Source organism: Sprattus sprattus (genome assembly GCF_963457725.1).
Source record: "Sprattus sprattus genome assembly, chromosome: 6".
NCBI lineage: Eukaryota > Metazoa > Chordata > Actinopteri > Clupeiformes > Clupeidae > Sprattus > Sprattus sprattus.
Window position 1 is genome coordinate 24,113,405 of NC_137925.1, and position 23,112 is coordinate 24,136,516.

General features: G+C 44.2%; 1 protein-coding gene across 3 annotated transcripts in view; it reads left to right on the top strand.

The window, feature by feature from the left end:
• Positions 1-23,112, top strand: part of fgf13a (fibroblast growth factor 13a) — a 118,702-nt gene that overhangs the window by 83,348 nt on the left and 12,242 nt on the right. For 2 of the 3 annotated variants that reach the window (XM_080841102.1, XM_080841103.1), the window contains 2 exons: positions 8,457-8,567; positions 13,491-13,594. In XM_080841102.1, coding sequence (XP_080697228.1) covers positions 8,457-8,567; positions 13,491-13,594 — 215 coding nt within the window. Of the gene's footprint in view, positions 1-5,129; positions 5,323-8,456; positions 8,568-13,490; positions 13,595-23,112 lie in introns of those variants that run through there. The other variant, XM_080841104.1, reaches the window with a different exon arrangement.

Here is a 23,112-nt window from a genome sequence, read left to right on the forward strand (position 1 = left end):
AAAACCTCGTTGATATTTTTGTATGCCTATCAGACGGCTCCCGGATTGTTACAGTGCCTTTGCCATAGGCATTAGCAAAGGTGCCATCGGCCACAGACTAGCCACTGGTAGTGTCGTGTGAATGAGCTGTTCCTCATTGGACTGTGAAGGTCGCCGCAGGCAGATCAGCGTGGCTATGCCTGCAGGCAGGCCCCAGGCTGTCAACATGGGACACTTTGAGGCCACTGGCATCATTAACCAAGACCGGGCACCTTGCGAGGGCGCACAGGGATCTTGACAGCGCAGAGCGGCCGTTCTCTGTGTTTTAATTGGTTTCCCGACAAGGACCTTGTGTGAGAGCAAAGAGCTGTGAGAGGGCAGAGCCAAGGGCAGATTTGTGGTGCTCCAGTCATCCCCCCCACCACTGTCAGGGCACTGGAGCCTTGGCGGTGTCCAATGCTGTGTGGTATTGACAAAAGTGGGGTGGGGGGGCAAGTCTGTGGACGTAGGGAGATTACACATTACACCCACTGGGAGCCCGGTGTGAGTACATTACAGGAGGTTCAAAGCTTGCCAAACCACAGGAAGAGAATAAGGGAGAGGTTGTGTGACAGATATGCATTTCAGATGCTAACAGAAACTAGATACTAGCAACATGCATTTCCATTGTCATACTTTGTATAGCCTACATAACAGAAATGTGTCTGTTTCCAGAAGGTGTTTTGTATATTATTAAATAGTTAGTCGAGGTAGTCTATCACCTTTCACTCACAAAATTAACACAGTAACGGTTATTGGGTGAACCAGAATGCACATTAGCATTTCACCACGTGATAATACCATCAGTATCCTTCTTTCCTGTTTGTGAAGGCAATCAATGCCGTTCATCCGTTTTTCCTCGTCTTCTGCTTTTCTTAATGCGAGCCCATATTTCCGTCTCTAATGGACGTAGAACTCCACATTGAGCTGCTTTTTTCCTGTTTATTCAACACGACCGCTTAAGACCTTAGGGAAGAAAATGACAGTTACAATAATGGCCACTTTACTCCATGACACATCTACGTTTTAATGATACATCTATCACTGTGTATATTCGCATAAATGCAGCGAAATTGACAAAGTCATCTCCCCACTGTGTCGCCATATAAACTCAACCGGGGGAAGAGTTTATTTACTGTAATGTTTTGAGTTTATTTCCTGTAATGTTTTTTCTTCGATCGTAGAAAAGCCGCAACAAGTGAAGAATAGAATAGATGGTAAAATACAGGTCACTTACCGCCATCTAGCGATCAACCCTGGAACATATATTACAGGATTTGCCTTAGCTCAGGTGTTGCAGTAACAGTTAGTGGAGGTGGAAAGTGATTAATTCAAAAAAATTAACTTTTTCTCTACTTTCTCTGACGTGGGCTTGACTAGGATCTATACTTGAGTATGAGCGCAGACTACGCTGTATTGTTGCTTCAGCATGATACTCATGTCATGGCTCATTATTCCTATAGGTCTGAACTTTGGCATTGTTGACCGTTTTTGTGTCCAACTTATTGACCATACCACAATTAAATAATTTGTAGAAAAAGAAACAAAAATTCACGCAGCATGTTAATTACATTTCAAAGGCAATTTTGCAATGGAAATTGTGATGTTAAGTAATTTTCAATATTCAACATGTAAATACTTAAATACTTTTAAGTTAAAATAAATCCCTAATGTCTTGTTCTAGGAATTAAGAACAGAAGCAGGTTATGCTTACACTAATGTGTACTGTCATCCATTGATGTAGGGTTGATGCTTTTCAGATGAAAGTGGAAGGGCCGGCCTAACTGGTTTACTCGGCGCATTAAAGGATCACTTTACAGGCAGTTTTTGTAATGTGAGAGGAAAATAATGCTCCTGAGTAGGAAGCACAATTTCATGCTCGCTTTCGATTACTTTCTTCCTTCGGACCAAGAGCTCGGCAGTTTAGTGAACACACGCCCTGTGTTGGCCGGATCAACAGAGCCTGGCCCATGAATCTTTAATGGCCGTTTTAGAAGTCATAATAGCGAATCACTAATGTCCGTTAATGATCTCAGAGTACAACCGGCCCCGCCTAGATGGCTGCTCATTCCTGCCTCTGAGGATACTTTAGATATGGTTCAAACTTAGTAGCATCTTCTTGTGCTCGCTAACCGCTCCGCGTACTGTTTTAGATCTTCAGAACTGTTTTGTCCGTTTTCTGGTGTCGCAAACATGACTATGACTTTTCCTCTGAGAAAATCTACATCAGGTAGGCTGGTTTTATTTCTTCTGGGTCTTTACATTTATGTTTTTGCTTAGTTATTATCCAGAGTGAAATTTGCTTAATCTTCTTCTGATCCTGTAAGATTGATGTAACACACTTTTTAAATAAGATGTTACATGTAGAAAAATGCCGCAACAAAAGAGTGAACCATTAATGTTTTAATGGAGCTGTCCATGGTGCTGATGATATTTTGTCGCTGAGAAACAGGCCTGTTTTGACCTTCTTGACTTACTATGGGACTTGCAGAGGCTTGCAGTAACCTTTTCTCGGCTTTAAATTCAGTATGATATTCGGACCTCCGTGTGATGTTATAATACAAATACTGCATGCACAGAGCTTATTTGACAACTCTCATTTTCGTTACAATCCCTATTGTCCCGGTTTGAATAATGACGCAGTGTTGGGCGTTCTTGTCCGAGTTACAGCCTTTATGCCTGTTTGCCTGCAACGATTTTAAGATTAGTTTGTCTCTTTTTTTCTGTCATTTATTTCTTTACATTAACTGGCTTTTGAACCTGGTTTCTAATAAGCTGTTTAATTGGGCTGAATAAGTACAAGGAATGTGTTTATGAATGTAATGCTGTGTAATCCATGGAATCACTTGCTTCAACACCATGCCAATTAAGCGGATCGCTCAGATGCCATATGGTAGGCCATAAAACTTCATGGGGAAAAAAGTAATTTCTTGTGCTGCAAAAACATAGATATCTCACTGTTCCAGGCACGATTGTATTTTATAATGTCTTTGCATGAGCTGGGTTTGATCGTACAGTAGGTGGCACCACCGCTAAGGCTTTGTGCTCGTAAATCATGAGGCAGTATGAATAGAGCGGTAGCACTGGATGGGGAGGGCGGAGGGATGAGCAGTTGGCAGTTGCCGATGGTACATGCTGAAGCCCTGTCTATAGGGTGCGGTCCCAAACGACTTTTGATGGTTGGTTTGATTTCATTAGACAGTGACTGCACGTGAAACCTACCAATGCTCCCTGACCCGTGATTAACTAAAACATAATTCACTTGTACTATTAATTTGCGTCCCTTCCCAACTAAATTAATATTAGATGCGAGTAATGTGTAAAGAGAAGGCGGCACACTGCCATGGCTCGTTTTGCCCAATGAGATGGATAAATAGATGTATGTGTGTTTGGCTGATTCTGTAGAATGAATGGTTCCTTTGGGTTTCCAATTGTCTTGTATAATATAGCCTACATTAGCTCGGAGTGTTACATATTTTATGAAGGACTACTGACTACTGACAGGCCACTTTAGGGTTAATTTATAACTTTAGTTTTGGTCTGATCAGAAGTGAATGGTGAAAGTTTTAAATGCCTCACTGTATCTGTGAAGCTAATTTGATTGGTATTCTGACAGCAGAGACAGCTCTTGGGTTCACACTGCACTGCCATGGTAACTGAACATGTGGGCGACGCGTTTCCTATGTTGTAGCTGTTTGGTCATCCTCATCTCGAGTTGTTAACTGGTATTTCCTTGTGTTGGTGCGCCTTATATTCGCATCACGTACTTCTACTTCAGTCCTGTAGGGAAATGCGTGCCACGCTATCAGTCACGCTGTCAGAGCTGCTCAGCCTTCTGCTTCATACTCGCGGTCAGGTTTGTTTGGGTGTCTGTGTCCTCGCCTCGCCTCTACGCAGCTTTGGAAAACGTTTTCCGCACCAAACAGTGTTTGGGGGAGGATAGTAAAGCTATGTGCTCCAAATTGTATGAACAGTTCCACCATTGGTCTGTGATCAGAAACAAGTCGCATATGATCTAATTGAAAGCAAAACGAGCATATTTGTGGCGAGTGATGGTGAGGTGAAACGTTCCTATTTCAAAGGCTTCCCCAGGTATAAAACTTAATTGCCCGTCTGTGAAAAACAGTCCACGTTATATGATATAAAGGCTTATTTTTATATTTCAATTGCCAGTTATCAATTTTCATTAGAGTGGCCACGGCCACATAAAGAGTAAGCTACTGTGCTAGAGTTTTTTACCCGGGGCTGCGCTGGCGGAGTCTCCAGATGACGTTTTAGTCGTGTATCCCCGCCCGTCCTACCCCGCTATACTCCTCTGAATGGAATGCAAACACAGAACGCAGTTCACCGCTTCGCTCCCTCATTGGAAAGGATAGCGCATTTTAAAAGAAGCCCCTTATATACTCTCATGTGACGTGACAACGCCAGCGAGAGGAAGAGAAGACATCAAATGTAATTAGCCATTCCTCAGCCGTATTTGATTGTATTCAATCTAGCCTTCCATTCTCCTGCCATGTGCATGGGGGAACCATTAACTGTTTAATCAAATCTGAAATCATGCGACGATGGATGTGCTCCGGCTTTATTTGCTAACAGGTGTTTCTGCTCGCTACACATGAGGAGTCCTCCGGTGTCACCTGCGTCTCCGTTGACTTTTGCGTGAACCTTGACTGTTTTTGTGGGATGGTGCCAAACGTTTTTTTTAGCTTTTGGAACATTAGTAGCGATGCTCTGATAATGACATAGAGTTCACGGTTCCTCCCGCTGCAGTGGTGTACTGCCTGCAGACTTCTGAACAATGTCTCAAATGTTTTTTGAAGAATACTTTTTGACCAGATAGTAATGCGGTATTTTGTTAAGATGCGCCCAGTAAAGATGGCATTTTAACCGAGAATTTATAAGAAACATTTGAACTCTTTCATTTCACACATACTCTATTCAAAGAATCTCTCTCGTCGTTTGGAAAGAACAATGACTGCGTTGGGCATTTGAGAGCTGACATGGACATCGATGGTGCGTAAAACCACGATCTCTGAGTAAACCGCCACTCTGCTTGTAGGGCGACGCGCAGCGTAATCTGGAAGTTTTTTTGGGGGACCACCGACAAACTGGCTATGGCTGCTGCGATCGCCAGCTCCCTAATTCGGCAAAAGAGGCAGGCGAGGGAGCGAGAGAAGTCCAACGCCTGCCGCTGCGTGAACAGTCCGAGTAAAGCCAAACAACCGTGCGAGAAGCCAAGCAGGATAAGCGTTTTTTCCCGGGTCAAACTCTTTGGCTCCAAGAAGAGAAGGCGAAGACGACCAGGTGTGCTTATGATAACGTTACTTTAATGTTGTCACGTTTTATTTTCATTTCACTTGTTTGTAATTATTATTTGCATCCATAGAACCCTATACTGAATATAAATCGTATGCAATAGTTGGTCTCTACCTAAAGTAAGTTACATTCAGTGAAGTTGAGTAACAGCACTGTTAAATAATGCCTAGGTACACTCTATAACTCACTTTCATTGTATAGAATTCCCTACTAAAACATTCATGTGCGTTTTTCATATTTGGTTGTCAGGGAAAATATGATCCATACTAAACAGCATATGTGTGTGGTGCACAACACTAACTTGTGATGCTTAGGAAAAACCTATTTTTCTGTAGCCTTCTGTCCTCCTCCCTTTTGCCTAATCCCAGGGGCAAGATGAAGACAATTGAAAGCCAGCTAAGCAGGTTTTGAGTGGGAGAGAACTTTGACTTCATCAGTTTTTTTAAATCTTTTTTATTTATAGTCGCTGTACTGAGAAATACATTCCCTCCCTGCTTTCATGGGCATCAGTTTGGTTGACTGAATTCTGTTAGTTCTGTGCGTTATTTCTGTGGCTGCTGTAGTTCATTTTAAACCACAGATCCATTGATGTATTAATTGACAGGTAGTCTGCAGAGGGGTCAGTATAGCCTTTCTTTAGGGATCTCCAAAACAATGAATTATCATCTGACCCCCTTCACACTCTTGAGGAAACAGACACACACACACACACACACAGTGTATGAGGTGTGGAGAAGAAGGAGTAAGGAGAGGAAAGCTGGGACAGCGGGGGTTCACAAGACCTTGTCTTGTGTGTGTGTGTGTGTGTGTGTGTTTATCAACCAGAGTGTGACTGTGTGATGTCCACACCTCCCACAAACTGGCTGACTGATTGGCATTGCTCAGATCGGTTGAAGGATGAGAACCTCAACTCTCTTTTATGTAACTTCTCATTTATAAACAACATCCTCTTCTCTCAAGTCCCTTATATCTCCATCTCTCTCCCACTCCAATCTCTTTCTCTCCCACTCCCATCTCTTTCTCTCTCTCTTTACCACTCTCTTTCTCTCTCTCTACCACTCTCTTTCTCTCTCTCTCTACCACTCTCTCTTTCGGGGCTCTAAAGAAAGAGGCGTTTGCTGTTCCGTTCATCCCCTGTTATTTAAGATGTGGGGTGCACCCACCATCAGATGTCTGAGTACATTTGTCAGGCTGTCATGGCCGTGTTCCCCAGCAGTGGTGGGGTGGCTCATGGCAGGGGGGGGGGGGGTTTGGGACTGGGGAGGAGAGCTTATGTAAGGCACATGTGGCGGCTCAGCTCAGTTCGGCGCTGTGCAAGTTTCTCCAGCGTGAGGTGAGCCTGAGAGCTACTGCTGCAGGGGATCTCTTCCTGTCCTCGCCCCTCCACCTAGTCCTAACACTAGAAAGAGAGAGCGAATCAAAGAGTGAGTCGTTTATGTGTGTCTGTGTGTGAGAGAGAGAGAGTTTTGTGTGTGTGTGTGTGTGTGTATGTGTGTGAGAGAGAGAGAGAGAGAGAGAGATATGCTCCCTAACATTAACCCTCTCCATCTCGTTACTGTCTCCATAAAGCTCTGTCCCATTTCCTCTGAATTCATCTTTAATATAGTTCAGTTACTCCTGTAATCCAATACCTCAGCATATCAACCAGAGGTTGACTGGTTCCAACAGCTGTAATAGTTTGTGATTGCAGTCTTAAAGATTTAGATGCTTGCTGCTAATACTCTTTGCCACATTGGCGTTGGAATGAATGCAGATAGCTTCTCTGCCGTCTCCTCATCAGTGCATCATGTGTAGAGTCCACATACTTTTCATTTACAGATCTTCATGTGGGCAACAGCAATCAAAGAGCATAGCCTGACAGTTTGAACAGGATTGTGTGCTTCCTGGGTGCCTCAGTAAAGGTTGGAAGCAGGCAAGGTATCAGTTTGCAGAAAATAGTCCAGGCCTGCCAATTGCCAAGGCAACCTTTTGTGAGCGGAGTGTAGAAAAGGCAGGTAGAGGAGATGAGAGGGAGAAGAGATGAAAGGTGGTGTCAGGCAGAGTAAAGGATAACTGGTACGGTGATGGGGACAGGAGCTGGTGAGTGGGATGCCTGCACAGACAGCTAGGTGAAATGCCTCTTGCAGACTTCTCAGGAAAAATATAAATCCTTTCACAAAGGTTAGAAGGCAGAAGAATCATTAAGTCTCAACGTCAGATCATACGGATTTGCGACGGGCTTGCTACTGCTAAAAGCCAGCCAAGCTTGCTTGCATTTGTCATAATTAGCACTGTTGGCTGTTTAATTTGGCTTCCCGTAATGTCTTAAATGAATTCCTGCTCTTTGATGAGGCACATTGCAGTGCACGTAGATTGATTACAGGCACATGAACACAGCACCGATGGAGTCAACATTCGTGTCACACTGGGACCGGTTCTGAAAGACGGGTAAAGAGTAGCAAATAACAAAGAAAAAAATATTTAAAAACGGCCTACAGAAAAAAAGAACAGCCCATTAGGGGTCTGACCAGTCCTCTCTCAGACGGCGAAGCCAGGAAATGAATGTTGTCAAATATCCGAGCAAGAGAGTCTCCATTATCAGTTAGGCTCGGGCGAAAATGAAAAACAAAGCTGACGTGTCAAGATTGGAGAGCAGAATGTAAACAGGAAGCCTCATCATTGACTTCCTGTAATCACTCAGCAATCCTGAGTTTCATCTTCAGTTGCTTGTTTCGCAACATATTACACAAAAGCTTTTAGCCTTGAAAGTGTAAATATTGATGGCCATGTCTGTCTCCTTAGAATATCAATGCGAAGAGGAAAATAAAGACTGCTCGTTCAATGTCTATCAGTTAACTGGATCTTGTCTTTGTGTTGAGGTTAATGCATGAGGTTTATTGCACATCGTTACCACTACCATACATTTCTTTGATCCTGAGCTACTTGAGCGTACCCAAGTTTGCTATGTGAAGTTTGCTGGCTTCCTCTGAATTGGGTGTGGTGAAACTCTTTGGACTGGATATTTACCTGTCTTTTCCTTTCTTTCTTGTGTCCCTCTCTCTGTCTGTCTGTCTGCCTGCCTCTCTCCGTCTGTCTGCCTCTCTCTGTCTTCCTCCCTCTCTCTTTGTCTCCCTCCTTTGTAGAGCCCCAGTTGAAGGGGATCGTCACAAAGCTGTACAGTCGACAGGGCTTCCATTTGCAGCTTCAGGCAGATGGGACCATCGATGGGACAAAAGAGGAGGACAACGGCTACAGTGAGTTACCCCTCTCCATCCGTCTTACCCCGGTGCTTTGCTTTGTAGCGGTTTCACACAGGAGTGGAGACTAACCCACATGCTGGTCCACATTCCGTGATAGCCCACAGGTGCTAATTTGATACGTGAGCCAGACTTCCACTCTGGCTTTGCTGGCGTGTGCTGTAGGTCTGTCCAAGACTTTAGGGGGTCTAGAAGTGATGTTGGGACCGAGTGGAGCAGGTTATCAAAGTTGATTTGGCTTCTCACTCTGATCTTGTCACCCCTTTTTGATAATTTGATTTTGCAGTCCTGGGAGTGTCAGGAGTGTAGTGGCAACTTCGACGATCAGAAAATTTCCTTTTTCCTTTGGGGGAGATCATGTATGGTTTTATCTCATTGTAATTTTGGACCGAAGCCCAGAACTGCTATGACAGATCAGTGAGCCTGAAGAGAGGACATTTCTTTTATACGACTACAATCTCCTCATTTTCTACGTTTTATTGGAACAATAAACAAAACACAACAGCACACATCAAATAAACTAATAACGGCAGTATAATTCAACAACATTTGAGTCTGTTTTGAATCTCATATTTTCTTCTACGGAAGCAGGGGCTGTGGGGCATGAATGCTTAACTAGTAAATCCTAGAGAGAGTTTTAACGTTGCTGAGAGAAATGTATCAATGCATGGTTGCTGTAATTTACCATTCAGCAACAATAATCAGGTATCAGGTTTCCTCTCTCAAACACCTGCTGGAACACAGACAGTTGAGCGAGATGTGGCTGGCAGGCAGGTGTGGGTTGGCATCCGAACGGTGACAGAACCGCAAAGCACCCATGCCTCAGAAGATGCCACAGCACTTGCCAGCCCTGTGATAATTTAAACACTGTTATATCACAGTGATGAATAGCGGACGTAAACGATCCCAACCGTGTACAATTAGTCACTCTGCCATGCTGCCATGGCCATCTCACTCAATTATCAGACCTGTGATGAGCACTGTTACATCCCTGTAAACGGCATGGGAGGCTCTTCCAGTGGACAGCTTATCTGATGTATTTCATTCCCCGAGGGAGGAGCGCTGTGGGGGGGAGAAGAGAATAGTGGTGTTGTCGGGGTGGTGGTCTCTCTCTCTCTCTCTCTCTTTCCATCCCTCTCTGTCTTTCCATCCCTCTCTCTCTCTGTCTTTCTATCTATCTAGGTCTATCTCTCTTGTCTCTGTCCAGCAGCAGCACTGGAAGTTGTTCCTCTATTTTATGGAGATGAGGTTATGTAAGAGCCGCCTGCCTTTCCCACAAAAAGTCGCTCTTTTTTTTTTTTTTTTTTGCCCGTCATGATTGTTGAAGAGAAATATAAAATGCTTTTGGTGAAAAAGTGGGAAAATGTGATGCTTCGCTCTCTCACATTACAAAAATAGCATTGTTAGGAGCCGGCTGCTCTTGTCTCCATGGTTACGGCAGTGCAGTCCTCTTCTCTTGGTGTGTGTGTTTGTGTGTGTGTCTGTGAGTATGGGTCTGTTTTTGATGGGGAAGAGGGCATACTCTGAAGTTAACACATGCACACACACTCACTTACTGTGCAAATATCCGCTTCGTGAGGCATTGAGATGCAGAATCATTCATTGAGGTTGAATTTTGTTTACCAAATCTCAATAGCCCACTCCGCCTGCCGCGTAATGTCCTTCCAGAGGATGAGCTGTCAGGGGCCGCATTAGGGAAACAGGTAAACAACACACTTCAGACCCTAAAAAGTACATGAAGTCTCTCTCACTCACCTCACGTACCCACTGCAAATGAGAGTAAGTGTCTATTACCATTTTGGTGTGCATTTCTACCTTCCCTACCCTGCCACCTCACTAAAATTTAGTTTGCATATTCATGTATCCTAAATGAGCTGGGGGTAACATTAAGTCAGGAAATAAAATGCGATATTGCTCTTCAGTGTGGTACTGCTTAAATACGCACCTGCCACCGCTCCAGAGCAGCATGACTTTCAGGAAATGATTCATTCAGGAGATATCATGCACATTTAAATCTGACTGTTTGTATCAACAATGGTGTTTGCTTGAAGAATAGCACAGCTGCTCTCAGTGCCAGATGAATGTGGAGAGGAGATGTTCAATACGTCTTCATACCTCATCCCTGCCTTGGGGCTGTGAATATGTTTGTTTGCCCCTTTTATCTTTTAATTGGTGCTAATTTGTCATTTGGTTAATACGCAGCAGTCCTCCTGTCTTTAAGAGTGGAAATGCATTGAGCACTATTTGAGATGATTCTGGGTTATTATTATAATTATTATTATTATTTATTATTATTCTATTTGAGATGATTCTGAGGCAGAACTTCATTGGGGTTTGTGCCTGTTTTTAAAATGTCTGCGGTCAGGGGAGTTTTTTTTCCTGCCTCAGTGAAGGCAGCTCAAAGAAGTCAGATTCAGCTCAGTGTTTTCTAGTATTGCATCAGCTGTTGTTGCTGGTGGCCGGGTCATTCGCACCATGGAAGATTCCAGAAACTCAGCAATGAACTTGAGAAAAAGGATAGGGCTTCAAGATCAGGGTTGGTCTCCTATCTCATACATGTGAGAGTGTCAGCCACGTGTCTCCTCTCTTCCCCCCGCCTTCCCCTCCCCTCCCTGGGCATCTCTCCCTCCCTCTCCCCTCCCCTCCCTGGGCGTCTCGCCCCCGCACTCAGGTGCTCCATAAGGTAAAGGAAATTGAGTTCTCTCTTTCAAATCCCCAGTTGTGGAGCACCGGTAATCCCTCTGAAATTAAGTTTATCATTGTGTGTGTGTGTGTGTGTGTGTGTGTGTTTGTGTGTCTGCACGCAATAGAGAAAGGAAAGAAAGTGTCAGGGTGGGGGAGTGAGTAGGTTGTCTGCTCATATGTGGTGTGCATGTGTGTTTGTGTAGGCTTTGTTGTGAGAAAGTGAGAGAGTGTGTGTGTCTGTAGTGTTGGCCTTTTGTGAGTTCAGTGTGTAGATGCTGTATAACTGTAACAGCCATCATGAAGCCCAGCTCAGCAGTAGAGGGGCAGACGGGCGGGGGCAGGCGGGCAGGGGCAGACATCACATGCTCCTAAAATTAAAAATGCCACGGCCTCCCATCTGTGCCAACTCTAAAATGCCCATTTAATTTGCTACTGAATGCACTTTGCCTGGTGCAGTCCTCTAGTGGGCATGGCTGGTGGAAGGTCTGGGTGCCAGGAGGGATCGATGACCCCAGAGAGGAGGGAGGGAGGGAGGGAGGGAGGGATGGGAGGGAAAGGGCCCGGGCTCCAGCCTGGCGGTGCTCTGCATACCTGAGACCGCTTAGACGTGAGACCGCTCAGACGTGAGACCGCTCAGACGTGAGACTGCTGCAAAGCTGCAGGGGTCTACTGAGAATAGAGAGTGAGGCCTTGATGTGGGATTAGCAGGTAAGCAAAAAATGTCAGAGTTGGGTTGGGTTGGGTGAGGGTGGCATGGCGGGTATTAATGGAGTGGGCAATGCAAGTCTGCCGCAATGGGCACTGGCTCTTTCGTTCACCAGCCCCCACCCCCCGAATTAAATATGTATGACCACTTCTCTTGTTTATGGTGAAAGGACAAAAACCAGGGAGAGTACACACAGTAGGAGACCTGCAAGAGGGAACTAATCAGGCCTTGTAAGCGTGTGCTTCCCTCCAGAGAGACAGAGCGCGTGTGTGTCAGAAAACGTCAAGCTCAGGTTCTTTGATAAGGCGCAGCCATGCTGACCAGGAGCCGCTTTCTTTAAGAGCTTTAGAGTTGATAGTCAGCGTGTCCTCAGACGAGGGTCAGGCGACTCACAGTCAGAGTGAGCTCAAAGTTACTGTGCCAACTGCTGCTCTGGTACAAGTTACAGTGCCAACTGCTGCACTGGTACAAGTTACAGTGCCAACTGCTGCACTGGTACACTGCTGGCTCCTGCTTTAGGACCTGGGCAAGTTGGTGTTCAGATGATGTCTCTGGGTTGCATCAGACCACGGAGAACGCCAGAACAAATGAGGAAAACTCAAGGCATGTTGCCTGCATTTTTATTGCCTGTTTTGTTGTCAGAGATCGGGTGCCTGCCATGCTCAGCCTTGGATGTACTTTTTTGCGCTCCATTGGCTCTCATTTTTAATACCGGACTGAAGCTGGCAAATGTAGGCCAGCCTCTCCCACATGCAGATGTGAACTTTTTCATCCTGCCAACAATGTCAATGCCCACATCACCCTGACCGCCATTGACCCTAAGGATTAGGCCGGGATGCCGACTGGACACGCCAGGCGAGGGATGGCATCTGTGACCATGGTGGACAGCAGTGTCAGCACTTGGCTTCCATGAAAATGTGCCTTTGAAAATGCCTTTGTTCTGTTTGGAAATAGTGGTCTCTTTAAAAAGTGATGTTCAACTCCTCTTCATGCACAGGTTATCCTCTAGATGCAGCTAGTGGCTCTGCCATGTTTTTTCTTGGCAAAGCGTGCCGGCATGCTGGCAAGCAGAGATTACGGGGGTTTATTGGGGCCCAAACTCAGGTGGAGGGATAAAGGCGTGAGGTGCTTTGGCAGGTGCAGTCGGGCCTTGGCTCACTGACTCCATTCACAGGGTGAATGGGCCAGGAGGTGAAGGGGGGGGGGGGGGAGTGTTGTGTCTGAGGGAGGGTTTTGTGGGGGTAATCTGAGAAAAGTGGAGTCAACCAGCGGGGAACCGCTATGGCTCACTTGCCGGGTGGAGTAAGTGGCATCGCCAGACGGAAACCGTTTTTTTTTTCTCAGAGAAACTAAATCAAAGAAATTTGAAATTTGCTTCTCAAACTCTGAAGTTTGCCTGTGTAACGATAACTGATATTTTTCTTTCTCTCTCCCCCTAACTTTCTCTTTCTCTTTCTCTTTCTCTCTCTCTCTCTTTCTCTCTCTCTCTCTCTTTCTCTCTCTCCCTCTTTCTCTCTCTCTCTCTCCAGCCATATTCAACCTCATCCCGGTGGGGCTGCGGGTGGTGGCCATCCAGGGTGTGCAGACCAAGCTCTACCTGGCCATGAACAGTGAGGGCTTCCTGTACACATCAGTAAGTACCTGCTGTGGAGTGATCAGAGTGCAAAGAGACCACGAGAGTGTGTGTGTGTGAGTGTATGGCAGACAGATTGTGAGGAAGAGAAAATGTGAAGAGGGAAGTTTATGTGTGTCGGAAGCAGAGAGATGGCAGTAAAGCAGGCTGGAGAGCTGCACCTGTCTATGTGTGTTGCCGGCGCTCGGCAGCCCTGCAGATGAAGGTCACCCTGGCTCTGTCAGCTGCCCCAGACAAACACCTGAGTCCTGGCCATTAAACACTCCATCACACCCCACCCTCTCCCATCAGGCCGCCGACGCACCCAGCACCCAGCCGGCTCCTGCCAGTCATTGTCCTCCCTGCATCCGCCTGCCAGACCACTCCAGTCCTTCAAATAACAGCAACCCACATACAAATAGCATCCATTAACTTGCAGTTTATTTGTTCTCTTCTAAACACAAGATAATGCATTTTCTAGAGGTGAACATTCACTTGAATGTCATTGCTTCAATTTTTGCTCTGTACTCCCGTCGCCTCCATGAAGAAATTCTTTTGGGCAGAATTCCCCTGGCATGTTGAGCTGCTGCCAGCTACACTTTGGGCTCAGAGATGTGTCACATACTTATGATCCTGTATCTGGGATTAACCACAGTCACAGTCTGGATGACTGTTGTTTCATGCCACCGCTGCCCAACAAGCTGCTCACTGCTCACACAACAAGCCCAGAAACATCCCAAGGAAACTGTGGAGGCCTTTGTGTTTGTGTTTGTGTTTGTGTTTGTGTTTGTTTGTTTGTTTGTTGTTTGTTTGTGCTGAGGCCCTGATGATGGAGGATTTTAAAGAGTGTTATCTTGCACTGAAATCTGTTCTTTTTGACAAAATTGCATCAGGTGCCATGCTCCTGCCCTGTGAAGTGGGGCAGCTGTGGTGGCACGGTGGGCGTTCCCTCAATGTGTGTCCTCATGTTTTTATGCCACCACAGGTGGGTGGCACCATTCTCTTCTCCCCCTCCCCCCACTCCCCCACCCTATTCCACTGTGGTGATGTTTGTTTTAGGTCTGGGCCGTACGTCTGACCTTCTGCCCGGCCGTACGGCCCAGACCTAAAACAAACATCACCAGCTAGCTGGCGCTAGTCTTGGTTTCTATGGAGACGCAGTCAGTTGGGAGGAAGCGCAGTATGTGGGCTGAGTGGAGCGATGGGAAGAGGCAGAAGTACGGAGACAGAGAAACATCTTTCCTCCTGCTCTACCCATAGCCACACTCAGAGCAGGCATGTGGTAGACCTGCCCTTTCAAAACAAGACCCCGCTTTCAGGTCTGCCTCTCAAACGGCTAACCTCCACTGGAAACACATGCAGACCCATTCCCCTACTCGTGGAAAATGCATCAATCCTTCCCCACCACTGCCTGCATAAACAAGGCTATGCATTTCTGATCGAGTTTGGGGTCATTAAAAGAAATAGCTGACGGATTTACAAACCCGTCTGAAATCCCTCTGAAATCTCCTGACCCGGCAGCTGGCTCCTCATCTCTGATTAATGGGCCAGGTCATGAATAATTCAGCCGCCACACCAAATAAAAAATGTCAGAATCATGCTGCTTGCACTGGGCTCGGCTGGAGGAATACGATCAGAAATATGAGTTTGTGTGTGTGTGTGTGTGTGTGTGTGTGTGTGTGTGTGTGTGTGTGTGAGTGTTTTTAATCAGTAATGCTGAGAGTGTGTATACTTTGCTTACAGTAAGACAAAGCCTGCGTTCCACATCCTGTCTGTACAGCGTGTGTGTGTGTGTGTTTGGTTGTGTGTGTGTGTTGTGTGGGAGGGAAAGAATTGATGATTTCAGATCAATGCAACTCTATATCTGTTCCGGTTTGAACGGGCTTCAATGTCCTCCACTGCCATGCACTCTAGTTTGATTGTCTTGCTTTGTGGTCTGTGACAAATTAAGATGATGATGATATCTTGGTAGTTAAAGCACCTGAGGTAATCCGTCGGTGCAACTGAATCTAAAACAGTGCATTTGTCCTGAGGCATAGAAGCACTCTCTGAGAGCAGTTCCCTTTTCAAACCCTCTCTACTACACATCCGTGAATGGGATCAATAATTGTTATAATCGTGTAATTGTCCTAATGTTGTTATTTTTCTTTGTCTCTGCGTAATGATTCAGTCTTCTGTTGGTGCCTGTAGATAGGAGGTTTGGGGTTTGTTTCTTATATTCACAGTTTATGGCCTTTGTTTGATAGATCATCCCTCTGCACTGTGGCAGGAAATTACCCAACAAAAAAAAAACAATGAGCTTTGCCTCATTCACCCCGCATACACACGCGGATAAACATGTGTTCTTTTCAGATTAATGTACCCTGTGTTCAGCTCCCAGCCAGTGATCTTAACGATGTTAGCGTCACTTCGTTTTAAGCGTATTAATCAAAGTGGGAGATTCTAAGTGGGAGATTCACTTGGTTTATTCAATAAAATCAGCTCACGGGCATTCTAGGCTCTGCAGGGGGAGTATTGTGTTGCCATGAGGCGTGATGCTGCAGGTTGCCGATAAGGCACGGCGTGTTGAATTTCGAGGTTAGAGACCAGGTGCCATCCCTCAGGTGTTTCTGTGTGGGAACAACCGTGAACAATAGCAGGGGAGTGTGGATCAGAACACCTGATGCTGTGAATGCTTGCCTGTGTTAATGGATTTGTACCAATGGAGGTATACCCATCATCTCTCTCTCTATCTCTCACTCACTTCTTTGTATATTTCTCTGTTTCTATCTCTCTGTCTAGCATCCACACACATTATTTCTCCCTGACACTATTTTTCATACTATAGGTCTTTTTTCTGTAGGAATTATTTTCAATGAATATCCTAATGGTTGATGCAGGTCATTTGTCAGCTTACTGATATCATCACTTTTCGTGTATGTTAACCATGTGTTGAGGAGAGGAAGCCCACAGCGCAGCACATGGTAATTACCTGCAGTGAGACAGCCGCCGGGAGGACGCGGTGAAAAGGAGGTGCTGATGCGGCGGCTGTTTCTGTTGTGCAACTTCTTGATTGCTTTAGTTTGCACACTGCAGCGAGAGGTGATTCAGGCCTTCAAACACTGCCATCAAAGCTCTGTCATCTCAAGAGAGAGAGCTGACTGACAGCACAGAGAGTGGGGCTTTTCTATCCCAGCGCAGTGGCTGTGTGTGTGTGTGTGTGTGTGTGGTGTGCGTGTGTGTGTAAGTCGGGTTGTGTCTGCCGGTAATAACTGCAGCCTGATCTCTGAGGAGTGCTGCTCTGATTCACTGCTGCTATGGGGACACACAGCACCTCCAGCCAATGGCAGCCTCTTCGTCGCAGGGAGATCCCCAATCAATGGCAGGGAGGGGGCCAGTGACGTAGAAGAGACTCAGGGACTGAGAGAGACTCTGTAGGTTGGATTTTTGTGCTAGTGGAGAGTGTGTGTGTGTGTGTGTGTGTGCGTGTGTGTGTGTGAGAGGGAGAGAGAGTCCGAGGTTCATATTTGACTTTTAATAGGAATGCTTTCACTGCTAGCTGCCTCTGTTGCTCAGACAGAGCTGAAAGATGGCCTGACCCCTTACTGACGTCTCTTTCCATTTCCACATCTAATTGAAAAGTGAAAAGCAGCACACACTAGGTCATCTTTGGCTGATTCATAAAGACAGCCCCCACTGCAGAATAGCCCAATTCACTGGAGACACATATTGTGTACTGGCCTGTTGCTGCAGGCATGTAGAGGTAAGGGCCATATGTGTCATTAAGACAATATATAATTAGCCTGGCTCATCATTATAATAAATACACATGGAAGATTAAGTCATTCCTGAATTTTAAAATGGGTTTAAATTCATGTTGAATTTAAATTTCGAATTAAAACTGTATTACGGGGACATAAAGGATTATAGATATTGGGTTTACAGGATTTTCCAGGTTAATGCCATGATATGTTGGTGAACACCTAGAAATGTTCCTTTCTAAAATACAGATGTATTCTGCAGGCATGTGTCTTTACATGTGCTATAAAGGGATTTCTCTGTATCGGTCTCTGTGTGTGTGTGTGTGTGTGTGTGTGTGTGTGTGTGTGTGTGTGTGTGTGTGTGTGTGTGTGTGTGTGTGTGTGTGTGTGTGTGTGTGTGGTGTGTGTGTGTGTGAGAGAGAGAGAGAGCGTATGAGAGGGAAGGGCATGTGTGTGTGTGTGTGTGTGTGTGTGTGTGTGTGTGTGTGTGTGTGGTGTGTGTGTGTGTGTGTGAGAGAGAGAGAGAGCGTATGAGAGGGAAGGGCATGTGAGTGTGTGTGAGGAGGAAGGAGTGTTCTGCGCGAGTGAGATAGTCGGAGGACAGCGTACGTGTGTGTGTGGGTGAGTCAGAGCGCAGTGGTGGAAATGTGTTCATCTGTCAGTGTGACAGTGTGTGGGAGAGTGGGAATCAATTAAAAATGTATTATCCTCTTCTTTTCCTCTGCTGCTCTGCACTCCTTCGTCCCTCTCTGCCTCTTCCTCGGTCTTGTGCCATGATTGGACGTCTAATGGCTCCTCCGTGTCTCCAACCAGAGGACGCATAGATGGACATGTGTGTCTCCAACCAGCTTCTCTGTGCCACAGTTCTGTTAAAATGGAGAGTTATTAGAAGCACACTGCTCTTGTGTGTTAAAATAGAACTACAGTGAAGAAAGAATATATATTTCTTACTTTGAATCCATCTGTATTTTAAGCTGGTGGATTTTAAGTCACTCGCATCAAAGACAGAAACCCCAAATGGAAGCGCTCTCAAAATAGTTCCTTGGATCCATGCATCTGCCTGCACCTTCCAGCACATGCTGGTTGTCACTCCTGTGTCGAACCGTCTAATCAAAATAGTGTTTCCTCCTCTCTGAGCAGCTTCTCCTGGTTATAAAGACATTGAGGATGTTTCTTCTGAGGTGCCTGTGATATGTGGTAATTAATTTAGCAGCGGGTCAGCGGAGGGATTTGTCAGTGACGTCAGGGTCCCAGATTACTTCAGAAGAGTGGACGGCGCTTCCACTTAGTGTGTGTGTGTGTGTGTGTGTGTGTGTGCGCACGCTCCGGATTTCAGACTCCCTTATGTTGAGGACACACCCCAAAACTGCCTTAGTAAGACCGGAGAATGGGATTGAACATAGTGTGGTTGTGCAGTGTTCATACTTGGTGACATACATGAATCTTGCATTCAAGAGCAAAGCTTAGAGGGGTTAGGACTACAGCTACAGACTGCCACAGCCAATCCTCTTTGAGAAACTAAATGCAAGGTGTGAAATTTGTATGTTTTTGTGGGTGTTCCTAATTATGTATGAACGGTGTGTGTGTGTGTGTGTGTGTGTGTGTGTGTGTGTGTGTGTGTGTGTGTGTGTGTGTTTGTGTGTGAACTACAAAAAGACAGAGACTGACATAATTAATTTGTTTTGCCCCTTTGTGCTGTGGGAGGCCTGGAGAGAGAGCGCAGGAAGGAAGCTCAGCTCAGATGACTGGCTCAAAAGAGCACGCATGTGCCTCTGTTCCACCAGCTTAAATCCACATGCTCCACATGAGAATAGACAACAAATAATCAACAAACAGTCGTTAAACCGACTCTTTACTGCAGGAAAAGGCGAGCAACTCCTAATCCACTGCCACTTCCGCTCAAAAATAAATGGCATATTGAACCCAGCATTAAGAAAGAAGTGCGCTCGATCGTTTTTTCTGTGCATTTCCCCAGATTGACTAGGCATGTGGTTTCACAGTGATGTTATTGGCGTAATTGATGTCATCTCAGCCAGTGGCTCAGTGATGGGTTTGAAAGGGTTGGCAGGTTTCATGTGTGCACTGTCTCCACTAAGGAATAATTGCACACTAACCCTCTATGGTAATCAGATGGATTTTGCAACCAGCTTGCAGTTCTCCTTTTCTGAGGGGCTTCATGGGGTTTAATTGTGTGCTGTGGGATTTGTGTGAAAGTGTCTGGGGATACCAAGAAAGGCAATAGAAGTTTTTAACTTCTTTCAATTATGGATTATGGATTTTTTTTTGTAAGCGGTTTTGTTGAGGCTTTTGGCATTAAGAAAGTGTTGTGTTTTGGGTTTAGGACAAAAACCGAGTCCCTCTGCGCACATGTATTTTCATGTGTATTCAGCCATGTGTGAATAGTGTGGCTGTCTGTATATATGTGTGTTTACATTTGTGTAAGTATGTAAACTTGTGTGGGTGCTTGTGGCTATTCATGTGTGCATGTATTTGTACATGTATGTATGTGTGTGTGCACTGCAAAAAATTAGCTTTCAAAAACAAGGAAAAAAAGTAATAAAATGGTGCAAATATTGCTTAAAATAAGCTAAATTATCTGCCAACAGAACAGGAAGATTTGACTTACTAAGAGTTTCAAAAAACAAGTTAAAATAGCTAGCCTCAAAGAACCCAAATATATCTTAAAACTAGTGTGGCCAGACTAAAAACAAGTACGTTTGTCAAAATAAGTAAGAATTATTTTCTCAAAATGTAGAAAATTGTGCTGAAATTTGGCAAATGTTAGCACCATACTCTTGAAATGAGGCTATATAAGGCAATTTATCTTGAAATCAGTACAACTACACCTAAAACAAGTATACAGCCGCGGAAAAAATTAAGAGACCACTTCAAAATTATCAGTTTATCTGGGTTTACTATTTGTTGGTATGTGTTGAAGTAAAATGTACATTTTTGTTTTATTCTATGACCTACTTGCAACATTCCTACCAAATTTCAAATAAAAATATTGTCATTTAGATCATTTATTTGCAGAAAAATGACAATTGGTCAAAATAGCAAAAAAGATGCAGTGTCTTCAGATCTCGAATAATGCAAAGAAAACAAGCTCATATTCATTTTTAAACTACACAATACTAATGCTTTAACTTAGGAAGAGTTCAGAAATCAATATTTGGTGGAATAACCTTGATTTAAAATCACAACTTTCATGTGTCTTGGCATGCTCTCCACCAGTCTTTCACATTGCAGTTGGGTGACTTTATGCTACTCCTGGCGCAAGAATTCAAGCAGCTCGGCTTCTTTTCATGGCTTGTGACCATCCATCTTCCTCTTGATCACATTTCAGAGTTTTTTTTATGGGATTTAGGTCTCAAAATTGGGCTGGCCATGACAGGGTCCTGATCTGGTGGTACTCCATCCACACCTTTACTGTCCTGGCTGTGTGGCATGGAGCATTGCCCTGCTGGAAAAAACACTTCTCAGAGTTGGGGAACATTGTCAGAGCAAAAGGAAGCAAGTTTTTCTTCCGGGACAACGTTGTACTTTGCCTGGCTGAGGTTTGTAAAAGACCATAAGGATTGAAGCAAAGCGGACTGGAGGTCCCTAAGTTCGTCTTCTCTGATGAGTCCAATTTTCAGCTTTGCCCAACACATGGTCGTCTGATGGTTAGACTGAGACCTGGAGAGGCCTACAAGCCACAGAGTCTTGCACCTACAGTGAAATTGGACTCATCAGAGAAGACGAACTTAGGGACCTCCAGTCAGCTTTGGTTCAATCCTTATGGTCTTTTACAAACCTTTTTTTTTAGGCATTTTTTTTAGTAACTCTCCAAAACAAATACCAATATCCTCAAGAGATGACTGCTTTAAGGTTGGAGCTGTGGCGCAAGCGGCAGCAACCCTGCATCCGATAAAAGGCAAAAAGCCCAAAAATTAAGCTTGAAAAATTATATTGTCCTAGATATTGAGAAAATATTTCTTACGGCATCTAGGCCAATGTTCTTGTTTTTAGTGTAGCTTGACTGATTTCAAGATAAATTGCCTAGCATGCACACTCATTTCAAAAGGATGTTGCTAGCATTTGCTGAATATAAGCACCTTTGCCTATATATTGAGAAAATAATTCTTAGATATCTTTGGTATCCAGGCAAATGTACTTGTTTTTAGTGTAGTTTGACTAAGAAGGATCAAATGCTTGAAATAAGAAACTCTGACTTTGACAAAGCAGTTTTGGACTTGTAAGTGGGGATCAAACTGCCTTATAATAATGGCAATTCTAGTTTCAAGCGTTAACATGCTCAGAACCAGTGGTGGAAGAAGTACTGACGTTTAGTACTTAAGTAAAAGTACAAGTAACCAGGAAAATGAAAGTAAAAGTAAAAGTACTACATCAACAATCCTACTTAAGTAAAAAGTAAAAGTACTCATGCAATGGGTTGTCTCTCAATGTCTAGGCAGTGCCATTTTGATAAAGAAATAGCGACTGGTAATAAATGCCTCTACATATGTCACTACTAGTAATAATTATAAGCAACAACATTTGTTAATTGGAAAGGTTGGTGTACTTATTGGTTCCTATTGTCTGTAATACTGTTCACACTCTATCTTACAATTCTGCGGATGACAATTTATCTACCAGGGATTATTTGCAAAGTTAATACCATTAAGCCAAACAAATAAAGACACAATTGTATATCTTTTAATCTTTTATTCAATTGTAAACGTGTAAAAAATGGAAATATGAAACATGAAGAACAAATGGAGTTGTTAAACTGGTCAATGCAGAGTTTTATGCTCTTGATTGCAGAAAAGGAAAAAAAAAACATATTGAGTAACCCAAGACTAGGCATTAAGATTGCATGCCAGGCAATAACCAGTCAATAACAAAGGCAAATATTCACGTTAGCTTGACATTGCTAAACTACCAGCTTTATCTTACCACTACGTTAAATAAATAATCAAGGTACAATCGTGCTATTTTGATGCTATTGCTGTATGTCAATATGCATTTAGCTAATGTCAGTAACTGCATACGATATGCAAAAGTTATAGACATTAACTTAGCATAGCAAGAACTCTGCATAACTCGACCTGTTTCTCCAAATTTGAAGGCGAATTTTGAAGTCTAACAACTCCTTTTTTGAGGTAGACAGGAAACGCACTGAAACCTCCACGAGTTATTCTTGGGGCCTCTGAACTTGAACATGTCCTCAGATGAGGCTGACTCTGAATCCATGCTGAAAAGTTGTTTTAGTCAGGCTGTTTGTCGAATGTTTAAGCAAAACAGGCAAGGCTACCGTAGTGCTGCTGCTAAATACACACTCTGCTGTCATTGTCATATTTTTGTGTAGGCAACAGTTTGGTGAAACTGTGTTCATAAAATGTAACGAATAACGACACATATTGTAGAAATGTAGCGGAGTAAAAGTATAGATAATAGCTGCAAAATGTAACGAAGTAAAAGTAAAAAGTATGCACTATTATTTTTACTTAAGTAAAGTACAGATACGTAAAAATGTAACGAAGTACATTCCACCACTGCTCAGAACCAGTAATACAATCTCAGTAACAAGTAATAAACCCTTATTAAGGTAAGTAAGGACTGAAACGCTTGAAGCAAGTGAAATGTTCTAACACAAAAAATACCTGTAAGAAGTTATAACTTGTCAGACAAAAAACAAGCATACATTGCCTTGATTAAAGATGTTTTATCTTACTAAGATTTCACTTTTTACAGTGTGTGTACATGCATTTCACATATGTGTGTGTGTAGCTGAGATGGAGGGCTTACATGTGGAGT